The sequence below is a fragment of the Gallus gallus genome, chromosome 1 (assembly GCF_016699485.2).
Source record: "Gallus gallus isolate bGalGal1 chromosome 1, bGalGal1.mat.broiler.GRCg7b, whole genome shotgun sequence".
In the NCBI taxonomy this organism is placed as follows: Eukaryota; Metazoa; Chordata; class Aves; order Galliformes; family Phasianidae; genus Gallus; species Gallus gallus.
In genome coordinates this window covers 173060528-173077013 of record NC_052532.1, presented here as the reverse complement: position 1 = coordinate 173077013, position 16486 = coordinate 173060528, and the positions used below count along the sequence as shown (strand labels likewise).

Sequence of the window (16486 nt, the reverse complement as noted above, 5' to 3'; positions counted from 1 at the left end):
AGGAGAGATTTAGGCTGGATGTTAGGAAATACTGCTTTTCTGAAAGAGTGGTCCAGCACTGGAATGGGCTGCCCAGGGAGGTAGTAGAGACACCGTCCCTGGAGGTGTTCAAGATGCATTTAGACATTGTACTGAGGGACATGGTGTAGTGAGAACTATTGTTGATAGATGGACGGTTGAACTGGATGACCTTGTAGGTCTTCCAACCTTGGTGAGTCTATGATTTACCCACCTAGTTCCATATTGGTTTGTTCGCATAAATAATGGGTGAAATAATGGACAAAAGTGATTCTAGAACTGTATTAGAGGCACTTATTTAATGAAAAATCCTATAAAACATGAGATGCAAGTAGAATGAATGTTGTGTATAAGATTTAATAATCTTACAGACTGATTTAGCCTTTCACACTTTTGTCAGCTCAGTTCACTTCTTTGCAGATATATTGGAAGCTTTTTACTAGTTTGGCTTTTTGTTATTTGTTTCTTAAAAAACCTGTTAGAAAGATGGAAAAAACTAAAACCAACAAAACAAAAAACTAAGCTAACATCTTCTTTAATGTAATAAATATCAGTTTCCAGTTTACATGGAATTATATGCCAGCTTTCAATCTGTAGTATGGAAAAATATATTGATGTACTGTGAGTAATATAAGGCCTTTTCTCAAATATTGGTGGAATTACACTTCTGAAATATATTCTGAACTATGTCTAATTTAAAATATGTCATTGAATGTAACAGGATCACTGTTAGACTTATACTTGTTTAACTCATACATCTTTTTAGAATTGATCCTCAGTTATAGTTCTTCAAAAATATATTTATAATTCACCACTGACTCACAACAACTGAAACAATATTCACTTTTTAACATATTATTATGTATAATAAAGAGTGTTCTGTTTTTAAGTATTTAACTATTAGGTTTTCTCAATTTTCTTAATAACTTACTGTGATTTTTAAGAAGTATCAGATTTTTTTTTTTAATTTCTTGGATCTGTATAATTTTATGTTAATTATTTTGTATCAGATCAAAGTCTGAGTCTGGAGATTTTGAATGCTGACTCTCAGGTTCTCCATTTTTGTTTCACAGCAATAAAAAAAAAAAAAATCAACCTCATTCTGTAAGAAATCTTCCAAAAGAACTTCAAAATATTTTTTATTTACACAGAGGAGATTATTTCCTTGGGTTTTTGTCTATTATATGTTTCAAGATTCCTTTTAGCAGGTCAATCAGATGATGAAAAGACACTGCCATGTAGCTTGAAGTTATATAAGATTAAGAAAAGTCGATTGACCACTTTCTCCAGTTCTCTCATTTAACTGGATTCATACAGCCTATAATTCTCATTTTCTCTATCCTGCCTTAGATTTCAGTCAGTCATGTGAATTTTCTGACCTGATCCTTCCCTTGACAATTCCATGCAAGTCTCAGATGCCAGATTCTTTTGTGAGAAGCCCAGGTTTTTATTTTCTCTAATGCTGAGACCTTTGTTACTTGAGACAAGAGCAGCAGCATTCCCATCACCCAGCTTATCCCAAGTTGCAACAGATTCTTTCCATTGCCTATGAAATGGGCCTGGGTTGATTAGTTAAATGTCAATAATGTTGACATCTTAAGTTAGATAAAAGGAACTCAACTCAGCTATCAATTGGCATAATTTGACAACCTTAATCTTCCAGTAAATTGTAACTGTCAATTGCTAGTATTAACTTCTTGAACTGTGTTTCCCAGACTGCAAGGAAGGAAAAAAAAAATCTACTAGGTCATAGGTGGTTTGGTCACTTTAGGAAAAGCAATTTCCAAAAATGGGTGATAGTCAACCTCACAGCCACAATTTCTGTTGAGATACACAGAGAAAATCTGAAGCAGATCAATGAAATGAGAGGTTAAAAAAGAATGAAATTAATGATGGAGAGGGAGAGAGAGCAGACCCCCGAGTTGATCATTAGAAAATAGAGAAACTGGGGCTAGCATGACCTGCTCCATGGCTCTTAAGCCATGTGTGACTTTCCAGCAGTTCAACAGTGGCTTCTTCCCAGAGTCTGTGTCCTAGGGTGCTTTGCCAGTCAATATTCTGAATGATACAGATTCATAGGAGAAAATAAGAAGCAACATCAAGTTGGCTTGAGACCCAGTTACAGACCAAGTCCAGCTTTTTCTAGTCTTTCTCACTTTTGAACCACTAGAATTTTGTTGCTTCTCAGTTTCACAGATGGTAAGTTTTTGTTTTTTGTTTTCTGGAATTGGGAAATTTGACTACCCATCCTTCTGTTTCCAGATACGATTCTTTCTCCATCAAGCATCTGCCTCAATGATCAGTCAGTCAACTTTCCCTTCAGATGCAATAGATGGATTTGACATGCTGTTCCTATTTTTGATTTTTCATGCAAGCTATGGCAACAAAGTCCTAAAAGAAAAAATGAAAACAAAAAAAGCCTAGTGAACATGTACAAGATGAAAATAGTGTAATTAGCAAATATAAAACAACTGAACTATAAAGGTACATACAAAGTACAGAAGAAGATGTATGATCATGTGCCCCTTCCAACCCAAGCCATTCTATGATTCTATGTCACAGATTTGTAATACAGACAAAGGTAAAATCATCGGTTTCTGATTATTGTCACACAGTTACGTAACAGATTAGGCATTTAAAAGGTAGGAAAAAAATTAAAAATTATATCCAAAATCAGGCATAGTCAAATACTTTGTATGCAAAGATTCCTAATAGCCTTTGGCATTTATTTTTTAAAACCCACAAAAACAGGTCATCTACTTCTTTTCCTATGAGTTTTGCAGAGCCAAAAATAAATCATTAGGTCATGCTGATATATTTTGGGATGTTTTATAGAAGATTGTTTCTATACTTCTAAAGAACCTCTTGATTCTCAGAAATATAGTATAAATAGAACAGTTTTGGTTTGCTTGCCAAGCTAGTTTCTTAGCTTTTACAAATATTCCTGAGACAAAAAAAAAATATCAAAATTAAGATTACTTCAGCATTTATATGATATTATAATAAACATGGCCCCTATTAAAAATCTTGCAGCCACTTCACAAATGTTGTGGATAGTAGTATCTATAATATGCCTTCTATACACTAATCAGAATGCATCCACTAGTTGGGCCAAAATGTCTTTGATTCAATTCTTAAGAACAGGTTAAAAGTAGATCTGTGTACTTTGTCTTAACCTATACTGTATTCCCATATCGTTCTTAGAAGGACAGAAGACTTTAGACTTCTACAAGTTTGGAATGTAAAGATTTCTAGTTACGGGGATTGAAACAGCATAGTTTGTAAAAACAATCCTTTTGCTAAATAAAAGCATGCTGCCAGACAAACATTTTAATAAACAGCTCTGTATGACAGAAATTAGAATAATTGCTTAGGAATAACTTTATTATTTATTTATTAGACTTCAATTACTGTTGCTTATGGTTGATAGGCCTCAAGGAAGCTAATTATTTCATCTCATTGCCAGGTTTATAAGTTCTCTATCTTTAAACAGTTGAAGCTTGAATAATTTATACAGGTTTGAAACAGTAATTCATAGATTTTAAAAAATAGTCTGTTTAAGAAAAAATGAAACTGTGTCTTAGTTTTAGAGTAACACTTCAAAAATCTATAGGCAAAACATTTTTTTTTCCTTCTGATTAAAGATTTTGAGACAAAATTTTTGTTCCCTGTTGCCATTATCTTTGAGCCATGGCTCATGAACAGGAGTGACTGAGGAGATAACCATTCTTAGCTGTCTATCCCAACCCTACTGGTTTTGTTGAAAGCACGGCTCTAGATTTTTGGACAAACTGAAGTTGTGAGCTGCAGTATCAGATGAATGCTCTCTACAGAATTGTTACTGGAGGTGTTTAATGTTTGAAGTCCAAGATATGAACTATATTGAATGCTTGATGTAAAAAAAAAACTTTAAATTTGTAAGTTTTTACCTAAGGTATCTTAGATAGCATCTTGATAACTTTATCTGTTAATGTTATTGAAAAGGCAGGATCTTTGTGGCAAAATCAACATTTTCCATTTATTTTATTAAATCAGCTTCTAACTGTCTTAAAATTAAGATATTTTCTGTGATGTTTGTCTGATTTCTTATGAGACTGTAGCAGTGAAATGCCAGTGTTTTCAAGATAATTTTGCCAAATTTTTTTTCTGTTTCATAAAGATTCAATTTTTAATGTTCAGAGGGCAGCCACTCTTAATCTACCAACAAGATACTTGAGAAGAAAATAATTTTGCTACCAGCAGGTGGTATACTTGTACAAACAGAACATGCGTTTAATGAAAATTTTGTTTTTAAACTTTTTAAAATCTGAAAGCAGTATTTTAGTTAAATCTCCTCGTAAAAAATAGTTATGATAAAGGTTTTTATGAAAACATTGGATTATTTTTCTCTTTTACATGTCCTAAATTAATAAAAGCCTTCACAATTTTTCATTTTGAAATTGAATTTTATTTTCATGTTTTATTTCTTCGTGGCAGAAATGCCAAAGCTGGTGTCATACTGTCTCTTTCCGGTGTGACATCATACAGACAGAGCAGCCAAAATATAAAATAAATACATTATTTTCTTTAAACTCGAAGATCATTTACAAGATACCTTTTGGATTGTTTTGTTTTGTTTTGTTTTTGTGGAGTTTGTGTGTGTGTGTGTTTGTTAGTGGAACTTTGAGATGTTTCTGTGTTATTTATAAGAAAAGCCACTCACTCAGCATGACATACATTGTCTGCTGCTACTTAATTTTAGCCATCTCCAGTTCTGCTTCAAGTCAAAGCTATTCTGTCTTACTCTTTTTGCAGTAAGTTAAAAAAGACAACCTCAGTTCACTGTTCAAGCCAACATTATTAAAGAAAATATTGACAAATCTAATATTGTCAGTTAGTGTATCCAATTTTGATGCTGCCTCAGTTGTTTATTCAGTGTCAAAGGATTAACTTAGAAGGAACTGAGCATAAAGCTTCTGGAAACAAAATTGTTTCATCTATGTGTAATATAAGTATACTAATATATATTAGAATTTGGATAGATTTGCTAAAGTTATCTTGCATTCTTTCAAACTTATGTTTTATGTTAAATTTATTTAGTAATTAATAAAAAATTGCCTGCCTTTGGTGTTACTTCGTGGACATTTGAGTTATTCTCATTTCCACTGCTAATTCTTGTAAGTTGTACGTAGCTTATTTATCATGTTTTCTTCCATGTAGCTTTACAAATGGTTAGTGTTCTTTCCCTGAATCACAGCTTTTTGGTATTAATTTACTACTATTTAACAATATAGAGAGCATACCAGAATGAAAAGTTCCATCAAGTGGACAATTATTAAAATTCTAACCAGTCAAGCTAATTGATAGTCCTTCTTTGTTTGTGTTATGATCAGTTTGTTTGTTGCATCTTTCAGTCTGTTTGCAATATACCCAAAATCTCCATTGCCTTTACAGATTGTCTGCATTTTATGTAAATTTTCCCATTGATAAGCGGCAGTTGATCAGGCAATACAATATCAGCAAGAAATTAACTGCCTTAGAACATTGCATTTCATGGAATCATAGAATGGCTTGGGTTGGAAGGAACGCCAAAGATCATCAAGTTCCCTTCCTCCATGCCACAGGCAGAGTCACCAACCTCCAGATCTAGTACTAGAACAGGTTTCCCAGGGTCCCATCCAACCTGAGCTTGAACACCTTGAGGGATAGAGCAGGTACTATCAAAGCAATAAACATCTCTATATTATCAAAGCAATAAACATCTCCTTTTGCAACTATCAGCACTGCTTTCCTTTCTGGTGTCTTTCCTAACTGAAGATTTATACATCTGAAGAGATTTCTGTTTTCAGCTTTTCCTTTTCTATTTTTCATCTTTTAAATTTGAGTGTTCTTAATTTTTTCCCTCAAGTCATAGAAGTTGTAGGAGTTAAACGGTTTTCTTAAGAGTAGCCAATTCTCTGTTTCTCTCGGCTTTGTCCTTCATTATTAATGCAAGAACATTAGTAACATGATCATAGAAGAGAAACTGTGATGGCAGTTCACTGTGCTTTTTGAAGGTGACTCTTCTACTCCCGTTGTGATGATTTGCTATAATATTTTCTGTTACCCACTTTTGGTTCATCTGTGCTCTATTTCACGCTTACTTCTAAGTCCACATGAAAACTCTACCATTTCAACTAAATATTATATTTGTATTTAATAATTACATCATTCTAATTATTTGATATTAGAAACAGGAATTATAGTTGATATTAGTGGATGTGGAAAGCCCCTGAATCAGACAGAATAGAAAAATAAATCGTTTACTGTATGATCCAACAACTCTTTCAAGTCAAAGCCTTACCATGTATGCTGCTGGTGTTTATTCAGAACTTGCAATATATATGAAATCATATACTAAGTTCTGGTACCTTGTGAGATATGTTAACTATCTAAAGTCTTCTCCGAATGCATGTGTATATATCTGTCAATAACCCATTGCTATAAAATGAATGATGAGTCTTAGCATCACAGTTAACTTGGAAGATAACTTGTGATATATGGCATTGGTAGCTTTAGTCTGATGTGCATGCTAGGCAAGCAAAAATGCAATTCTAGAATTTCAACCACTGCAGGTAAAAGGTTAGCTAACATATTTTCATTGGTCCTGTGTGGAGCCAGGAAGTTAGACTGGATGGTCCTTATGGGTCTCTTTCAATTCAGGATATTTTATGACTCTATAGTGGCAACCAAACACTAATTACAAGAAATAGTGCCCAAAACTAAACAATTAACAAGGAATTTTATGAAAATAAGAAAATTAATTTTCTAAGATGGCTGTTAACTTTCAGTGGGGAAAATAGAGCAATTAGTATTTTGGTATTACTAAGGTTCTGCAGAATTCCTTTGCCATAATTTATTACAGTATTTGCTAGGAATCACCATCAAAATACTTTTTTCTGATAATAAGAGTGAATTTCTATAAAGGAGAGAGATACTAAAGAGATAACCTTTAATTTTAGATTTAAATCAGAGTTCTACAATAGAACCAAATGGCCTGTTGTGAGCTCTGACGACAGTTAAGCAGAATGTCTCTTTAAAATCATCTGATATGCCATGAAATGAGATGGTGTCTGAATCTTCAGAATTTCAAACCAGAGTGACTTTTTTCAGTACCAGTAAATTAAGCAGTAATTTAAACTATAGCTGAAACATTAGTAGGTGACTTCAAAAATAATTGAGGGTAAATTTGTTGTATCTATGAAAGAAAAAATGTGGCTTTGTAGTTTAGGTGAATTTACAAAGTATGACAACAAAATAATAGGTGGAAGAAATCTGCAAGTAGTCTTAAGGTAATTTGATGGGAGAAAAAAAAGAGAATGATAAAAGTTTTTTTTTAAAATAGGTAGCAAAGAAAAAGTTTTAAAGTTGCTTACTCTTCTGAAGAACAAATGTAATTCACAAACAAGCAGACTTAGAGATCAGTATTTGTGCTTTGCAGCTTTACAAGGTTTTTGTTTTGGGATGGGTTGAAAAGCTTAAGCACTGATGTTCTCAAAGAGTTGAAAGGAAAGAAAGAAATTGAGATTTTATCCTTTATAGTCCATTGTTTCAGCATGAAACCATCTGAGAGAGAGAATAGCTGTTTTATCTATCATGAAAATTTAAGAAAGCTATAGCCAGTTAGTAATGATAGTCATTATAAAATTATCAGTGTGCATACAGTGTCTGCAGATGAAGAACAGCCTTACAGCAGTCCTGGCTAAAATGGAAGAATATTAATTCAAGTACTTGTTTTTTTTTGTTGTTGCTGTTTGTTTGTTTTCCCCACAATTTAAATTGTCCTTAAAATCTCTTCTTCATGTGGAACAGACTTGATAATGCATAATAAGATTTCATATTAGAAAGGAACCAAATATCTCAGTAATTTAGCAAGGTTAGAAGCGGGGAGCAATGGCAGACAGCAAGGAGAAAAATGCAAAAATTTGATGGGATCATTAAAGAATGAATTCTCAGATGGCATAAATCTAGGGTTTTGGTATATTTACTGTAAATTATAAAAATATTAGTCTTAAGTTTTGGGTATCCACTGGTATTAACATCAAAATCCTTTTTTTATAACTTCATTTCTTACACCTGCAGATGATAGCTGCTTTTATTATTTGCATGTACTTCACTCTCATCCCATCTGCTTTCACAGTTATTTCCCTTCCACTTGTCACAGTAGTCATCAGTTTTCCTCTCACATCTCTGTTCCTTATAAACTTACTACTCGTTCTTTTTTTCTAGCTCTGTGTTGCTTTTTCCTCACCAATCAATAATTATATTTCAAACCTTTCATCTATGCTTTTTAACCTATTTGCCTCTCAATCTGTTGTCTTTATGATCTCCCATTGCACAGTGTAACAGAAAATGTGTTTGGAAGAAATCTTTTCATCTGTTTTGTTTCATCCCAGCTCTGGTAAGATTACCATAATGAAAATTATCTATTAGTTAGACCCCCATCACTGCTCCTTTTGAAAAGTCCTCACTGCCTAATTCTAGACTTTTCTGTAAAGTCCATTTTCTTCTCATTTGTGAGGCTTTAACTTTGTCTACGTTTCTGCTCTCATTCCATCAGTTGCTCATATCTCACCTCTCTTCTTGCTTTAATTTTTCACATTTTGGCAGCACTACAGAGGAAGTACAACTCTCAAGTCTCATGACACTTCTGTATAAGGCAGCCCTGGCCGTGCTACAGGGATATAAGTCATCTAGCTGGACTTCTGGGCTCTCCATACCACTTCTTCCAGCTGTCAGTGACCAGAATACCATCTGCTTTCAAATTAGCAGGGAGTTCTCTTGCTTCCTCTCTCCTTCATACCCGTGCTAGCTTGCTGCACTGATTGCAAAAAGTGGAGAAAAACTTAACAGTGGCTATTCCCCAACAAATGCTACCCCCAACCAACTGCCTAGGCGTCCCTTTTTTGCCCGTTGATGGTGCTTCAGCTTCATCACCTTCACCCAATATTTATTCTCAGTGCCCCCTCTTCACTAGTTTTGCATGTTCATCATACCCCGTGTTCCTGCTGCTATATCACCTCACTGGTTTGTGAACTCAGCTTCATTGCACTGTACTTACATCTGAAGCCTTAACCCTGCTTCCAGCAATCCATGTATCATCTGTGTGACTTTCCCAGGACACATCCTCTCAACTTCCTTCACAAAGCCATGGCATTAAACTTCTCGTGTAAACATCAAATCACTCTACCTCATATACATTAAAAAAAAAAAAAAACTTCTGAAAGATTAAGTGCTATATACTTTTCATTCCATATTTATCATCCTTCCATTTAAGTAGTAAGCTCTTGTTTTCTGACTGTTTTTCCCTACTGTTATGAAATCCTGCCAAATATTCTCCTTGTGTGTAACAATAATAATTCTCATGCCTGTGTACTTACAAGGAAAACAGCATTTATAAGGTTGCCTATAGATTTTTTTAATGCTTATTCATGGTATTTTTACCATCTTTTCAATTTTCATTTCACTAAATGTTTGTCAGGATCATAGGCGTCTTTACTCCCCGTGTTGCTATTTCCAGTTTTCAGTCTTAGTATTATTTGCCCAATATTAGTCTTTTTTAATATTACTAATTTTTTTACTGGGATTCTCTAGTACATTATTAAAAAAAAAAAAGTAATGGAACTTTGTGATTTTTTTAATTAAAGCCCTTTTTTTTAAGTAGATTATCAATACTAGTTATGTTAGTCAATGCTTCTACTGTTTGTTTCTGATCAGGTAGATCAGGGCTTAATTTTCTTATTATAATGTGGGATGGGATTTTTGAGCACGTATCTCACAATCCTGATATAATCAGCAGTTATTGTTTCCATCTTAAGCACAAACAAAAACCGAAGTTATTATAATACAATTACTGTGTCTGCTGATATGCAGTATTTGCTCTGTCATTGGTACAGAAGTCTTTTATCACTTATATATTTTGTCAGACAAGTTCTATTTTAGCTTATGCTTTTTGATTGTAATAAACATTCTATAAGTAATAATTTGTATTTTTTGTATGTCAATCTTTCTTGTACTTACATACTTAATGTTACAAAATTTCTGTTCTTCATATTTCCACAGAGAAATGCATTGTGTATGTTTCCAATGTACATTTTTCTCTCTTCTGTCAAAACATAGTCGTAAGTCCAGACTCTGAGAAGATTTGGTTTTTGTTTTTAAAATGTCTTACAGAAGATAGAATAGAGCTAATTCTTGAAATTATAGATTATCAGTTCCTTCCATTTTACATGCAGTTTCCCAGTATTACAAAGACAATGAATTATCTAGCATCCATCCAGTTCTGTGACCCACCTCTTTTTCCAAGCAACTTTTTCCCCTTCCCCCATGCCTGCAGGCTTGTTCCTCTTCATTAACATATTCAAACTTAATCTCTTCCATCTGGCAGCCCATCCTCTGGGCTGCAGTCAGAGGATCTTTTATGGACATGTATACTGCTGCTGTCCTCTGTACTTGCCTCTAGCTGCTGTAGCTGGAGGTAACACAGCATTTGTAGCATCCAGTCTGAACGTGAGGGTTCCCATGCAACATCATGAAGAGGGTCAGGGATTCACAGCCATGAAGCTGCTGTTACAGATGTTGGGTGCTTACAGGGTGGATGAAGGCTTAGCTGATTATAACAGCTAAGATTCATAACTAAAAAATAAAACATAACTTTCCCGTATACCTCTTCAGAGCTGTCACTGAAAGACTTAATGGAAAATTTTTTCAGAAGTTGTCTTGAAGAATTCTGAGCTATCAAAACGTTCTGAAAGACAGAAATAACTTTACTGTGCAGACTGACTTGATATTCCTCTGAACTGTTTTAGAGGCACAGAGCTACACAGTTTCTCTTCTAAGAGAGTTATATATTGGACTATCTGAAATGCTTTAACCTGTCTTGATAATATTTGTCTCGAAATATATGAACGGTTTGTATGAAGTAGCAGAAGACACTACTACACAGAATTCTGAGCAAGGCCGACTTTTAGAGCAACCTCACCTTGGAATAGCAGGTCTCTTTAACATCTTTGTTCATGATATGGACAGTAGGATCAAAAGTGCACCCTCAGCATGTTTGTGGATGGCACCAAACTGTATGGTGCAGCGGACATGATGGAGAGAAAGAGTGTCATCCAAAGGGACCTTAACAGCCTTGAGATGTGGGCTTGTGTGAACCTCCTGAAGTTCAACAAGGCCAACTGTAAGATCCTGCATCTGGGCAAGAACAATCCCAGACATGAATATAGGCTGTGCAGTGAGTGGACTGAAAGCAGCCCTGTGGTGAAGGGCATGACGCTGTTGGTGTATGGAAAAGCTCAACATGAACATAGGAGAGGAGCACCTCTCCTATGAGGAAAGGTTGAGGTAACTGGGCTTGTTTAGCTTGGGGAAGAGAAGGCTCTGGGGAGACCTCATTGCGGCCTTCCAGTACTTGAAGGGAGCATATAAACAGGAAGGGAAATGGCTGTTTATGAGGGTGGATAGTGATAGGACAAGGGAAAATGGTTTTAAACTGGGACAGAGGATGTTTAGGTTAGATATTAGGAAGATGTTTTTGACCCAGAGGGTGGTGACGCACTGGAACAGGTTGCCCAAGGAGGTTGTGGATGCCCTATCCCTGGAGACATTCAAGGCCAGGCTGGATGTGGCTCTTGTGGATGTTGGTGACCCTGCACATAGTAGGGAGGTTGAAACTCAGTGATCATTGTGGTCCTTTTCAACCCAGGCCATTCTATGATTCCATGATTCTATGATTTTTTGCAAGAAACAAGGTAAGAAGAAAAAGTCTTGCCACTTTAATAAAGATGCTGCTCAAATAGTCAAGTGTAAATCTGAGGGTAAGTGGTTAAGATCCAGAAATCTTTCTATCTATAGTTCAGATTCTGTGAACCCAGGACATCTTTGCAGTGTAGTACTTGACCATCCAGTAACATTATAGCGTTTAATTCCAAGTTCTATGTTTCAGTAACTCAGAATCTGCTACTGCTCCAGGATTTGTCCAGTCTTGTTTTATTGTGTGGCGGGTTTTTTTGATTTACAGAGAAGTTAGAAAAATACAAGCAAGTGCTGTTTTACTGTTACTGATTTTATTATACTTAATTCCTGTATCAAAGCAATACATAATTGAATTTTGAATGTGGAATCATAGAATATGAATGTGTCCTTGATGGGCTTTCTGTGATAGACTTGTGTGCAGAAAAATAAGATTTGCAAAGCACTTTGAATAACAGTGTATTAAGTACATTATGCACTCTTGATGATGAGACAGTTTTGCACTGTAGGATCATTTCAGCATACATGAGCAGCTCAGTGGAAATTTTACACTGTCGCTTAAAAGTAATGGCTTTTTTTGGTGGCAGGAGCCTGTAAGCCATGAATTCACAGGAATAGGAGAAGAAAAGCAGGCTCCTTATCTAGCTATAGGCTATAGGTGCCACACTCCATCATATACTTAACCTTGTTCAGCATATTTTTGTTGACCTCTTATTCAGAAAGATAGTTGATAGCAAATACTGTACCACTCCGAGACAATTTCACCGTCACCAAATCCTACTAGTTTGTTAAACACTATGTGAGTGTTTTCTCTAACGAGAGTAAAGTCTTTAGAAGGGGTCAGATGAAAGCATCTTAAGCTCTATTATTGATGCATGGAGCTCATTCACGCATGCAGTGTCTATGTACAAAGACTTTGTGCCATTCATATGACTTCTGTTTCCTAAATGTTCCGTTGTTCTCAAGCCTCATCTTAATCTTTTAAAGTTGAAAACTGATTTGAAACTTTATTAAAACTTTTGTAAATCCTAAAAACTCCAAAATAAATAGTCTTTGAACTAGAGAGACAAAAGGCATTATTTCCCTGAAGGAAAGTGCCAGGGAAAACAAGTAGGGAGATGGAAATTCATGAAAATCTCTACTTTTTAAAATAAATAAAATTGTTGCATTATTTTCATCTTGTTGCACCTTTCATGTATCTTCTTCATACAGTCTTCTTCATGAAGAAGGTTTCCATCTTTTCATTTATACTTTTAGAAGGAATTACGTAAGAATCTTGGTTGGATTATGTATAGTGTATATATATATATATATTATATAATATGTATATATATATTATGTATATGCATAATGGTCCAACTATATTCATTCTAACAAGAATGCACTACTAACTTGCTAGTACCTGATGCCCTGAGTTGCTCTGTATCTTTATCTCCCATTGCATCTGGCTGCACGTTGGCAGTGATTGAGGGCTGCAGCCCTGGGTTAATAATGTGAGATATGTTTTTGAAGACATAGCTTCTCCTGTAGGGAAAAACTTCAGCTGTGTTTTAAAAAGATGTGTAATTTATGATTTAAAATATGGTTTGAGTCCTATTATTTCAATTTTTTTATTTTGGACTATTAATAAGTATTTCAGATGTCAAGCCCGGATTAACTAATAACCTTTCTGAATCCTGGCAAATAAATATTCTTTGAAATTTTGTCATGTCACTTATGACTTCATTAAAATAGCAACTTCAAATCTGTTACTTGCAGCTGAGAATATGCAGTATCTTTCATACTGAATAATGAAATGAAAGGATTACCAGATTAAACACAGAGCAAATTAAAAAATTAATATTCTTAGTCTTTGAGTATTTCTTAATTTAATAAAAGGTTTTAAATTCTTACATAATTATGTCATTTCTATCAATGGTCTTTTTTTATGAAGTACAGTTTTACTGAACTCTTTTTTTAAATAATTTTCATTAACATCTTTAGTCCCTTTTCATCACAACTTAGAAGGATGCAAAAAAGGAATGTTTCTCACATTCCTCAATGACTTTATGACTATCCTTCATATTGTGAGTTTGAAACATAGGCTTGAACTACACAAGGAGATTTTAAGCTATGTTTTTGAAACCACAGGGTAGCTGTCTACCCATTTTTTTGCATTCATATCACGTAAGTCATACAGACTTAGCAGTCACAATAAAATTATTCAGTGCTCAGTGTAGGAGGAGAAAGAATGGACTTATACGTCAGGCTAACACAACATCTGTGAGCAGAACTATACGGTAGTATGAGAACAATGTAGGCTGCCTTACGTTGAGAGAAAACTGGTACTCGGGATAGCAAGATTTTCTGTCACATAGCAGGCACGCCGAGCCACTAACATTGCATCTTGCCACTGTGAGAGCTCAGAGCCACTGCCTCACCATTATGGAAGATGCTCTGAATTGCTGTCACTGAGTAAGCAGCTCTCACTGAACTCCCAAATAGTCCATCTCAGTGTTTGTACGTAAGCAAAATAATGTCTGTTTCACAAGGCAGCATTAAGAGTAAGACTTTCAAGTGGATTCAAGAAGCATATATTGAAAATACTATTCAGAATGAAAAAAAAAAAAAAAAAAGGTTACAAATAATTAACTAAAAAATGATGATGTGCTGCTATGAGTGGCTAGAAGGTATGCTGCTCCTCCTGTGCTGTGCCCTCCAGAACTGAGCCAGGCCTCATGACAGCAGTTAGTAAAGTTGGATGGGAACACATGGAAGCATGATAGAAGTGGTTAAGTGGACTAAAGAAACTGAAAAGATCTGTTCTACATTATTCTGCATTCTACATATTTATTCACTTCATCTGGAAATTGCTACAAGTTCATAGCCATAGTGAAGACTGTATAGAAAACAATGACCTAACTCACACCTATGAAAATCCAGCTGAAAAGGAGAGCTGAGAACTGTGAAGTTTTGTTTTGCTCCTTTTGTTTTCCAGCTGCTTTTTTGTCCACTTACCTTCAGGATTCTACAGATCAATTGAATAGCACTGGTATAAGACAGTGGTTCTCTAATTATGGTCTTGCAAGGTTGCAATCTTCAGAGTTGTGTAAAGTGTACAGTGTGTTCAACTACCATTTTGAATGTAAAGGTGAAGCCAGAAACACTTTGGGTATTTGACAGTGATCCAACAAGTTCTTTACATTTTGGCTTAAAATACAATTTTGTCTGAATATCCCACAGCATAATTACAAAACTGAGATATTGAGAGATCTTTGTATTGATAAGGTCAATAAGTTGTCTTGAAGTGGAGTTGGTCATTTCTGTAGAGGTGAAGTTAAATACCAGATGATTACACATACATGTTTTGAGTGGAACATAGGTTAACACTAGCTGATATCATTCTATACAGCTTTAATATTGCTTTTGAGTGTAAAAAGGCAATGTAATGCAAAGATGGCCATGGTTGTTAATGGCTTGTATTAGCTGGAAGCTATAAAATCATCCTAGTGCTCTGTTAGTGCTGGAATAATAATTTACCAAGACAATTACCACATGGTGGAATTTTTTGCTGCTCTAATTCAGTGTTATTAATAATGAATAAAATTGCAATTTTCTCAGGTTGCTAGGGGCAGTGGGGAATTATTTCAATGAATATTTCAGCACATTAGTTTAATCATAGTTCCACAAAATTCAAGTGGGCAATATTTTATACTTCTAAGTTCAGTCTGCTAAGGGACCATAGTCATTAAATTGCAAACTATTTGCGCTGAAGTCCATTCTATGATTTACAAGCCTTGTTAAAAACACTGTAAAAGAAAGCAAGCTGTGCCATTAATACTTGTAATTTGATGCTGCATTTGTTAATGGGCTCAGTGTGATTAATGTTTTTAGCAGCAGGCAGAACATTTTGAGACAGGCAGTGCTGAGGTTTATAATACATAAATACATGTAAAGAAATGTTAGAATATTGTAAGTTTTAGTAGTATATGTTCTTACAAGATTATATTCCTGAAAAAGAAAAGCGACAGTGAAATTACAGTATGTAAATATGGTTCGAGCTGTGGTAGGTGCTGATGTGTGTGTTCTTTATTTCATAGCCAACTGCACGACTTCTGGCGCTTGGATTACTGGGAAGACGATCTGCGCCGGCGGAGGCGATTTGTTCGCAATGCTTTTGGGTCTACTCATTCTGATGCTCTTCTGAAAGCTGCTGTGGAATATGGTCAGTACTAACTCCTGCTTAAAAATATATCTTAATGATGTTTTCTTCATGACCATGAATCCCTGAGAATTATGTCCCTTCTTTTATAAGGATAGTGCTAATTCCTAGAACAACATTTTCTTAGAAAAGGAATTCTTTCAATTTTCATACTTCAGTGAACCAGAAGATATGAGCTTGTGAGCTGTTAAATTTTCTAATCCCCAAGAGGTCCACATGGCATTCCCAGATGCTAATTTTGAGACACTGGTAAAAGTAACCAAACTTGTCTCTCCCAAGTGACAGAATGAAACTGTTAGGCCATCAAATGAATGTGTCATAACAGTTCCAGTGGAGACCTCTCATGAGTAAGGATTTAACTGCTTTTTAAATGTATCAGATGTTTTTATCTTGGTGTGAACACTCTCAGCCAAAAATATTTTTTTCGGCAAATCATGAAATATGTAACAGTCTGTTTAAAAATATGTATTTTGAGGATGCTTGTGATGGAATAGA

The 16486-nt window shown here is 34.9% G+C and overlaps 1 protein-coding gene across 8 annotated transcripts in view; it reads left to right on the top strand.

Annotated features, from left to right (window-relative positions):
• The window catches only part of NBEA (neurobeachin), a 470888-nt gene that overhangs the window by 269039 nt on the left and 185363 nt on the right, over nt 1–16486 (top strand). For all 8 annotated transcript variants that reach the window (XM_015277560.4, XM_040704875.2, XM_025153000.3 and 5 more), the window contains one exon: nt 15870–15994. In XM_015277560.4, coding sequence (XP_015133046.2) covers nt 15870–15994 — 125 coding nt within the window. The remainder of the gene's footprint in view (nt 1–15869; nt 15995–16486) is intronic.